This window comes from Mya arenaria, chromosome 11 (assembly GCF_026914265.1).
Source record: "Mya arenaria isolate MELC-2E11 chromosome 11, ASM2691426v1".
NCBI lineage: Eukaryota > Metazoa > Mollusca > Bivalvia > Myida > Myidae > Mya > Mya arenaria.
This window is the reverse complement of record NC_069132.1, coordinates 58,268,121-58,277,972: the sequence shown is the minus strand read 5'-3', so window position 1 is coordinate 58,277,972 and position 9,852 is coordinate 58,268,121. Positions and strand designations below refer to the sequence as shown.

The 9,852-nt window shown below is 35.0% G+C and overlaps 1 protein-coding gene across 1 annotated transcript; it reads left to right on the top strand.

The window, feature by feature from the left end:
- The first annotated feature begins 281 nt into the window (after positions 1–281).
- Positions 282–9,693, top strand: LOC128208902 (eukaryotic translation initiation factor 5-like). The gene is made up of 11 exons (XM_052912595.1): positions 282–579; positions 1,381–1,627; positions 2,644–2,725; positions 3,445–3,617; positions 5,075–5,191; positions 5,774–5,956; positions 6,245–6,409; positions 7,105–7,266; positions 7,777–7,944; positions 8,224–8,346; positions 8,680–9,693. The coding sequence occupies exons 2-11, from the start codon at positions 1,553–1,555 to the stop codon at positions 8,815–8,817; spliced, it is 1,386 nt and encodes a 461-aa protein (XP_052768555.1). The 5' UTR covers positions 282–579; positions 1,381–1,552; the 3' UTR covers positions 8,818–9,693.
- Positions 9,694–9,852: the final 159 nt, after the last annotated feature.

The following is a 9,852-nucleotide window of genomic DNA, read 5'->3' as shown; positions in this document are numbered from 1 at the left end:
ATAATAGACATAGATATTTGATCTACCCAGTTTCAGCTCCGATGTCAAAACAGCTAGTTGTGAGTTAATTGATGTTTCATTTTATGTATATCCGACGTTGTTAAATATTCTTATGTCTTATATCGTAGAAGTTAGAATCCCATGATGGATTTTTTCCATTATGTGTAATAAAGAAATAAAAAGTAAGGTTTCCCGAAAGTACGGTGGTTTCCCAATGACGTTCTGGGTGTACATTAACTATTCGATAAAAATATCGAATACATCGACCGGAAGTTCGTCATACGGCAACGAGCCAGAAGGTGCGCTGGAAATTTACTGAGCATTTCATCATAGTTTTTCTCATATGAACAGCGTATTCACGACTTATTTGAACGTCTATTTGCAAATTTAATTCAATATTATTACTGACGCATTGTTTCAGTATATATCTTCAAGAAGGAAAAGAAAATTCACTGACATTGGCGGGAATAAATTAGGATCAAGGCCGACGACACTCCAAATTTGCGCCATATTGGCCATAAATCTGATACAAAATTATCAGCGGTCTAACGTCTTTTATGAAGGTTTTGTGCGAAAAAGGTATGTAACAACATATATTTTGTTCTTCACAGGTTGACATGATGCATGACAAAATATTAATTGTGTTATTTTGCCAAGGTCATAGTCGTTGCCACGTGAGAGATTCTAGAACAAAAATGGGATTGTTTGTCACGAACATGTTGACAGCTGTTCTTGAATATATGCTTAATTAACAGTCAATACATTTATGTTAAAATTAGTTTAAAAGATCCCATGTCGTTGCTAAAAGTTTGCTAGTTATTTTTTTTTATGTGGTCCTGGAAATTATTCATTTTACTGATTGATTTGTTTTTTAAAAGAAATTAATCCCATTCTCACTTTGGATAAAATTAAATTTCTGCACTTTTTCAATATTTGAACAGTGGTCTTGTGTGTAAATGCTTCAACAGTTGTGTTCACACTCTCAGACATATAAACCACCCCAGACATGGCGCACCAAGTTACCACAAGTAAAAAAAAAAAGCAGTAAAAACATGAGTCATGGCATTACATTACATCTGTTCAAGAGAAAGAATAGGTTAATTGCTGATGATCAGAAACACATACAGTAAAATTAGGACTTTCTTAAATCTTTAAAAAGAAGTGACGTAAAGGGACTTTTCCCACAAATTCCATGCTAGCCCTGTACTATAAGATTGATAGACTGCAGTGTAATTGAAAACAATTTTAATAAAAATTGCTTAAACCTCATGTAATTGAAAACAATTTTAATAAAAATTGCTTAAACCTCATAAGAATGAGTTATTTAATGTGTTCTCTTGATTAAAGCCTTTTAAGACATTGAAATTTCTCATCTTGCAGGGCCATTGCGCTGGCAAACAAGCACCATTTCGCGAAAAAGGAGTAGAAATTGTGGTTTACCCACAAAAAGAACTTTTATGAAGTTCATAGATTTTTGTGACTACCATCTATTACCCAGAAGTTGTAACATTTGTACGAGACATAAAGACGGTGAAAACTTGATAGCGCAATCATGGCTATGGTCAACGTCAACAGTGAGGTCACTGACCAGTTCTACCGCTACAAGATGCCTAAAATCATAGCGAAGGTTTGTAAATTTCTAGACTGCAGTGGGTTTTTTCCTTAAGTGGTATGGTGCCAGGGCCCTTTGATACAGGAAAATAGCATTGTATTGACAAAAGGAGAAAAAATCTTATCCTTGATTCATATAATCTTTATCTTGTTTTCAAACCCTTGATTCAAGAAACGTATTGACATATTAATAAATTATTATTATTTTTTAAGAGGATTTTTTTTTTTTACCTGGTCAGGGGGAAATTGCATATTCTTTTTCAGGAGAGGAATGGGGCTGACTTTTGGCCCAAAAAGGGCAGAAAAAACAATGCAGTGGTGTTCCTTTTTAGTTTTTGATGGGAGTTTTTTTCCCACCATATTGTAATGTTAGTGCCTTTTTTGATTGGGATGGAAATAGCAGGATTTTTAATAAAATAAATGACTCCAGGTTTCTTTAGTAATAAACTCCCCAATACTTACAGTTTGGAGGTCTGATTTCTTATGAAATAATAAAAAAACACTGACATTTGGGGAAAAGTTAATGAGTTAAAAGCATTTTCACATTCTTGAATATATAAATTAGCATGGGGAATCCTAATGGAGGGGAGGGGAACAACACTGTTAGATAAACATGTTCAAGTACCTTTCATATTCATTTTGATTTCTAAAAAGCCAATTGAAATGGAAATTATTCAGGAAAACCAACTGTTACTTAGATGATATGGTAATCAACAAATATAATCAACTTGTATTATTCAAGTTTGAGTCACTCATTTAGAATGAAACTGAAAGAAATGTCATGCCATTAATAAAGTTATCAACTATCATGTTTATCAAAATGTTTCAACTCTTTAAAAATATTTTTTCACCAATGACATTTCTTTTTAGAATGATCAACAGGATATCAGTATTTATGCACTTTGCAGTGTACCATACATCTGTTGAAAGTCATACTTGTGTTGTTATGTACTTGTTAGCCTAAGATAACGTTTTTCATTTTTAGATACAGCTATATAGGTCAGACATGATAATGCCTTGTATATTTCACAGGTTGAGGGGAAAGGCAATGGCATCAAGACTGTGATTGTTAACATGGTGGATGTGGCTAAAGCTCTGTCTAGGCCTCCAACATGTAAGTTCAGGCCAAAGAAAATCGGGTCCCTTTGATAAGTTTCCAGTCCCCTATTTTTCTAAAAGTTTCAAGATCCAGTTGTTGAATAAGTACAAGACTGTAAACTTAATCAAATTTTTATTTTGTATACAATGGCTTGTAAAATAAAATCGATGCCAAGCAGGCCAAAAAAAGGTCCCCCTGAGTTTCCGGTCACCTATTTAAGGCTTAAACATCCAGTTGAATTAGCAATTTGAGATTTTATACAGCATGGTTTGTTAAAGAAATTCATAAGGATTAATGAAAGAGGTCGGGCTTGTTATCATGTAAGTCGAACATCTATAAGGCCTTAAAAATACATTTGGTTTGCGTTACCGGACCTTACCTACAAATTAGGCCCTACTGTTTTTATAGTCACCTGGTAAAAATAGATAAAATATTTTGTTTAATGTGTGTTTAAATATATTTTTTAAAAGCTTTGTACTGAAGATCACTTTAACACCATTCTCCTATTATGATGTTAACATTCTTACAGTCTTAAAAAAAAGTAGCTTACATATGTACCTACCCTACCTGTTATTGAAAAGGATGTTGCCCACCCTTGCAAATGTGGGCGGAATTTAACCTGAATCTATTCTCTTTTCGGCCTTAAGTTTCTATACTGGAATTTTTTTATTGTTATGGAATAGATAATCTGCCTAGTACATGTACACTCATGTTAACAATGTTTCCTGTTCTAGATCCAACCAAATACTTCGGCTGTGAACTTGGCGCCCAAACTCAATTTGATTTGAAGAATGATCGTTTCATTGTCAACGGTTCTCATGATGCCAACAAGCTGCAAGGACTGCTGGATAACTTCATTAAGAGATTCGTCCTTTGTGACGAATGCTCCAACCCTGAAACCATATTGGTAAACGTTGATGTTAAACTTTTCACTAAATTAATATTGAAGTAATTGATTATTTTGTTTGGCCCTGGGGTCATTTTTAACACTTGACAGTACAGGTGATGGACTTCCCTGTAGACTGAAGGAGTGACTTGGATGTGTCTTAACGTACATGTACAATAATCATTATGCCATAGGGGGTTGTTTCAGAAATATTATCGTAACTATTAGGATATCGTTATTGAGATGCTTACGAGCTCCTCATAGCACGCGTAGAATTAGCCAAAAAAAGTAACAATTTTTTAGCTATGACAATTTAATAAAAAGCATTTACGAGGAAAACTCGAAAGTTGCAATTAAAGTTATGATAGTGGTACCTACGACCGTTAATGTTAAGTAAATAATTATCTGTAAACCAGTGATAAAAGACTGCTGACAAAAGATCAGATCGCAGATATTCAAATTTCCATTCGAAAATAATGTTTTATGGCTTAAAGCATTACTAACGGTTTAAGAAAAATGCATAAAACATCAAATTTTTAACTGAAATAAAAAAAAATTGATCCAATTTTTGTCAGCAGTCATGTATAACTGGTTTCCATGCATTTTTGCATCAAATGGCTTGTTCCAAGACAAAAAGTCAAACATTTGTCGAAATAGCCAATCTGTGATAGTGCAGCTTCAAAGCCCTTTTATTCATTAAATATATATCTAATGTACATTTAAGTGAATATTGGATACCTGGTGACCCCATATGATTCTGTAATCCCAAAAGCATACAAACAAAAATAAACTACAAACCAGCCTTTTTGGCCTTAAAGGTACCAGACACCAAATGATACAATTGCAAGAAAAAAAGGAAATTTGTCAAAACCTTAACATTGACACCGTTGTGTATAGCGATATGAACCTTACTAACGTATCACATTGCTTATGTCATGACTCATGCAGTTTTTGCGCATTTTTGCAATTTGAAATTGACTGCGGTTGTCTATCATATAAATTTCAGTAAGTTTAGAAATAGCGTCGGTATGTTTATCTGTACTCATAAACATAAGTGATTTAATTTGTGAAACTGTTGTACGCTACTTTTAAATGGGGAAACTCGGATGAGACAGCAACACGATAGTTGCATTTATTCTTTTAATCATGTATTGGACCATCTGGTGTCTAGCTCTGTTTAAGATGAAATGATGAGATTAAATTGTGCATCAGATGCCTCAAATATTGAAACCAGCAAATAGATGTATTGATTTTTTTATGCTACAAGTATACATGTTACTGTGATGTTCATTTAGTTTATGATTTTTTGCAATCTAAAATTATCTTCAAAACCCACAGAATATGATTTTGTTCCTCAATTATTGTACACAATTATGTTCATGTTTCATTTTTAGTGACACTCAAAACTTATAACATAATTCAAATTGGTAAATTGCATTATATGATAAAATTGTTGACTCATACCCTGTTTCTTGCAGAGCGCCTCTCAGAAGAACCAAACCATCAAAGCTCGGTGCATCGCCTGTGGTCACCAGTCAATGGTGGACATGCGCCACAAACTGACCACCTTCATTCTGAAAAACCCACCAGATGTGGTAAGAGGCTCTCGTAAATTGTAGACAAGAAACCTTGTGTTTAAATAAAATGACCTATTCAGTCTTAAATCAGATTGCTAAATATTAATTCTAGCCTACAGCACTAGTATGATGACTTAATGTGTCGCTTACATGCCATTAGCCATTACAAGAAAAGGTGCTTTATCATTTGAACAGTAAACCAAGTTGCATTATTTAAATGAATTAGAATTAACATTTCAGATAATGAATGGTAAACTCACTTTACCAGTTGAATAAATCTGCCACAGAGATATGTCATAATTGTGTCAGTGTCATATATATAGTTAAGATTATGTTCAGATATTTATCTTATGTACATAGTGGGACCATTGTAGGTATTTAATTTTTGTTTTGAATACACCTCGCCAATCTTCTCCCCGATTTCGCACGTAGTTGAATGATGCCATTTAGGCTTGGCATGGAACAAACCATTAATTTCTGTGAGAATTGCATTTTTATGATGATTTTTTTTCAAGATCGCACTAGCTTCACTTTTAAGTCAAATTCTTTTTTCACTCCTGTAATTGCCTAGAATGAATGTGGGTGTAACCTTTCCTTCAGGACCCTGCCACCATCACCCCCTCAAAGGGCTCCAAGAGCAAGAAGGGCGGGAGGAAGGGTAAGAAAGGGGAGGATTGTAATGGTGATGATGGGGACAACGACCGCGCAAGCCCAGAAGTCAATACCCAGGAGCAGATGGCCAACCAGCGGGCATCTGGGGGCGTCATTGATGCACCACCAGAGGTGAATGGGGCATGGCAGATATATTTCTAGGATTAAGCACAAGTGAATGTCTGGTACTGATGTTGGTGTTTAAAAAACTTTGTTCAGCATTATGGCATTAGTGAAGTTCCAAGAAACAAATTTAATAACAGACATTTGTCCGTTATTGTTTCTTATATCATTCTTAGCAATGTGCATATAATTTAATGCAGGACTTCTTAATGTTTGAAATCTAAATCGGTCTGGGCCGGTCCACTCCGATTTTAACAACTGAAGAGAATAAAACTGTTTTCCATCTTCCTTGTACAGATTGTTGTGGACCTGGATGATGACTGGGGTGGGGAGGATGTTAGTGACGAGGCCGTTGCTAAGCGTATGCAGGAGTTGACTGACGCCGCCAAGACCATGGCCATGTCTGAGGAATTGGAGAAAACAGAAAATGAAAGGATGAACTTTTTCTACAGCTTTGTGAAGGTAAGCAGTGACGCTTATAGTAAGTTTTGAATGGTTTAAATAATATCTTAGGTAAAACAGTCATCATAACAAGACTATTGAATGAATAAGCCCGAATTCTACTATTTCTAATAGTGTTAGCCATAAAAAAATTCTATATACCCTGCTATGTAAAATTTGGGGTGAGAGTGGTTTGTTGACATAGGTGTCTGCCCCTCACTCAAAGAAGAGGTTGTAGGTCCAAGCCTTTCTCTAAATGGAAACTGGTACTGGATTTTACCCAGGAAACAGACTGGAGTGTGATTCTCTAAGCTGATCGATTTCGGCACAATCAAGTTCAAAGAAACTTGTAAAAACAATGTGAAGTCCAAAATTTGAGCCAGCCGCGAAAGCATTTTACCAATGGGCTTGTGGTAATTTCGACCACTGGTCATAGAAGTAATAGCTTCAAGCCTTGGCTTAACATCAGTTACTTGTCTATAACAACACCTTCACATGTCTGGAAGTCTTATAGTATCTGAAAATATGAAACGTTTAAGGTATGGTTCTTTCTCTGATAGCTTCCAGGATAATGATCAAATATATATAAGAATCTGTCTTGTGCAAACCAAGAAATGCCTACATTGTAGTCCGACCATCTAACAATAAGATAATGATCAAGCTATTCAAGTGTACGAAATGAAAATTCTTCACCAAAATGTATTCAATATTGACAGGAGAAGATCAAGTCCAAGTCGTTGGCGGGTGCGGACCAGGAGGTGTTGGTTGAGGCGGAGAGGTTGGAGGTGAAGGACAAAGCTGCCCTTGTGCTCGTCGAACTTCTCATGGATCAGAAAGTCCTCACTCAGATCAAACAGCACAGGAAGCTCCTACTTAGAGTAAGCCTATACTCTATACAGTTGGTTGTTACAAAGATTTGCAAAATATGCGAGACATATCAATATCGTATCCTGTCCATTTAGCATCACTCTTATATTAGAAAAAAATATGAAAGCTGGCAAGGTGATCATGTCTTTTTTAAAGCTCAAATGTTTATTTTGCAGATTTGTGTTCATATTATTCTGAGCTATAATTAAATGTTTCGTGAAAATGGAAGCGAGGTTTAAAAAATCAAGCAAACAGTTTGTAGAAATGACTTGCCTTATTTGAAAAATAACAGTCTGTTTGTGGTTAAAAGATTCCCATGATATATGTCACACTTAAAATATACATGTCCAGTGACAAATACAAACCAGTTATGTTAACTTCACTGTTGCAGTTTAAATTAGTACGGGCCCTGCACTTGTAAAATTTGATGCTAAGCAATAATATAAGAATTCAGACTTTTTCATCATACACAAGTCTAATTTGGATGACTGCTCTTAAATTTTCCATGTTTTCCATTTTAGTTTTGCCATAACAACCAGAAGGCACAGAAGTACTTGTTGGGTGGTATGGAGCAGCTGATTGGTAACGAGTTCAAGGCCTCCCTTCTGCCGAAGGTGCCCCACATCTTCAAGGAGTTGTACGACAACGACATCCTTGAGGAAGAGGTGCTCATCGACTGGAATAAGAAGGTATGTGGAGAGTGGTGAAATGGTTTGAAATTTCTCAAGAATAGTATCAGGAGTCGTTCACTAAGTGGAAGTCTTGGTGGTTTTATTTTTTTACTCAAAACATTGACAGGATTCTCGCAGTAACAAAATGATGAAACTCAAAAAATGGCTACAGTATTTAAATTCTGGTGAAAATTGGCCTTATTTTGGTGCTTTTCATTATGGAATGATTTAACTGACCTTTTAAGTCTAAGCAATCTTGATTTTTAAATTACTATAGTATTTTCGGGTTGTTTGCAGGTGTCGAAGAAATACGTGTCTAAGGCAGTTGCCCAGGAGATTCATGACAAGGCGACACCATTCATCAAGTGGTTGCAGGAAGCAGAGGAGGAGGAAAGCGACGACGATGATGATGAAGTTGAGGTATGTAATGTCTAGTGTCTGTGATATGTCATGTATATAATAATAAACATATACTGCAGTCTGAAAAAAAATCTCAATTCATTTTGGCTTGCCATCAATAAGAATTTATGGACCCTTTGTACACACAATTTTAGGTGCCCCCGCTAAAATCTGATGACTTTTCGCTCTGACTTCATTTATTCACTACTGGTGTTTAGTATGAGCTGATGTCCCAGCCTAAATCTGATGTTTCGTTCTGAATACTATTCACTACTGGTGTTTAGTATGGGCTGATGTTCTATTTTATTTCAGCAATACTTCACCTTATAAGCAAAACAATGTTTTTCTTTTCAGGTTGCATTTTCTACAACTGGCAAAGTGGGAGCACAAACTGTAACCCCTGAAAAAACTGCATCTCCAGCTCTGAACAACGGCACTGCAACTGCCAATGGTGACGAGGACGAGGATGACATAGATATTGATGCCATATAAACATTTAACTGAGGCTTCAGCTACTGTACACATATTCCATGCGAATTGACATTACTAAGTGCTCTGCACTTCATGGTTGGAACATCTTTTGTGGTATTTTTATTCAGATACATTTGACATCACCTAAATGTTAAGTACATTTTGTATTTATGAACATTGCTTTTAAATTTGAGCAGAATTGGTTTGAATATTGTTTAAGAACCATTCTGATATATAATTGGTTACATTTGTAAATGTTCATCATTTTATTTGTGGTAATTAAACAGTTTTGGTGTCGGGTCTTAAGTGTTTTGGTGAAGTTAAGGGTGGCTGAGGCTGACAGTTCTATAAAAGATCAGCATACAACAGTAAATCTGAGTAGGTTTAAGTCTGTAATAGTTATTTCACATACTGTTCATTTTAAAAATCTTTACTTTGCCTTTTCCCGCTATGTCCGTTACTCAGATAAAGGATATTGTATTGTCAATTGTTACTTAGGGTATGGTTTTATGTCAAAATTAATTTCAATCGTTGAAACATGTTAATAGTATATATCATACATCGTAACATGTACACTTCACTCCAAAAGCATATAACATCTACATGTAGTATAGTATTCTTTGCTTTGCACTTGTTAGTGTCCATATATCGATTATAAAAAAAATAAACGGTAGAAAAGTTCATCATTAAGGACTATCGATAGTGGTTTCATTGTATTTGATTATTGAAAGTTTATTTTTAGAATCCTTGAGGGCTGTCTTTTGACGATTTCGGCCCAATTTCTGTTGTTGTTTTTTCTAAACACAAATTTTCCCAAAATTTCTCGCAAAAATAACTTCTTTTATTTCCTCATTTTTTTATTACAAATAGAGTTACTTATTGCTAGATGAATAATGATAACAAAATGTCTTTAAGAAAGCGTTTGCACAAGGTTGAAAATATTCTAATAATTAATTGATCATTCATTGTTGTTGTTTTTTCTTTGATCATCGCTGAAAATTGTTTCATACGCATACCATCTGTAATTATACTTGCGCTTTTATTGGAATAAAGCAC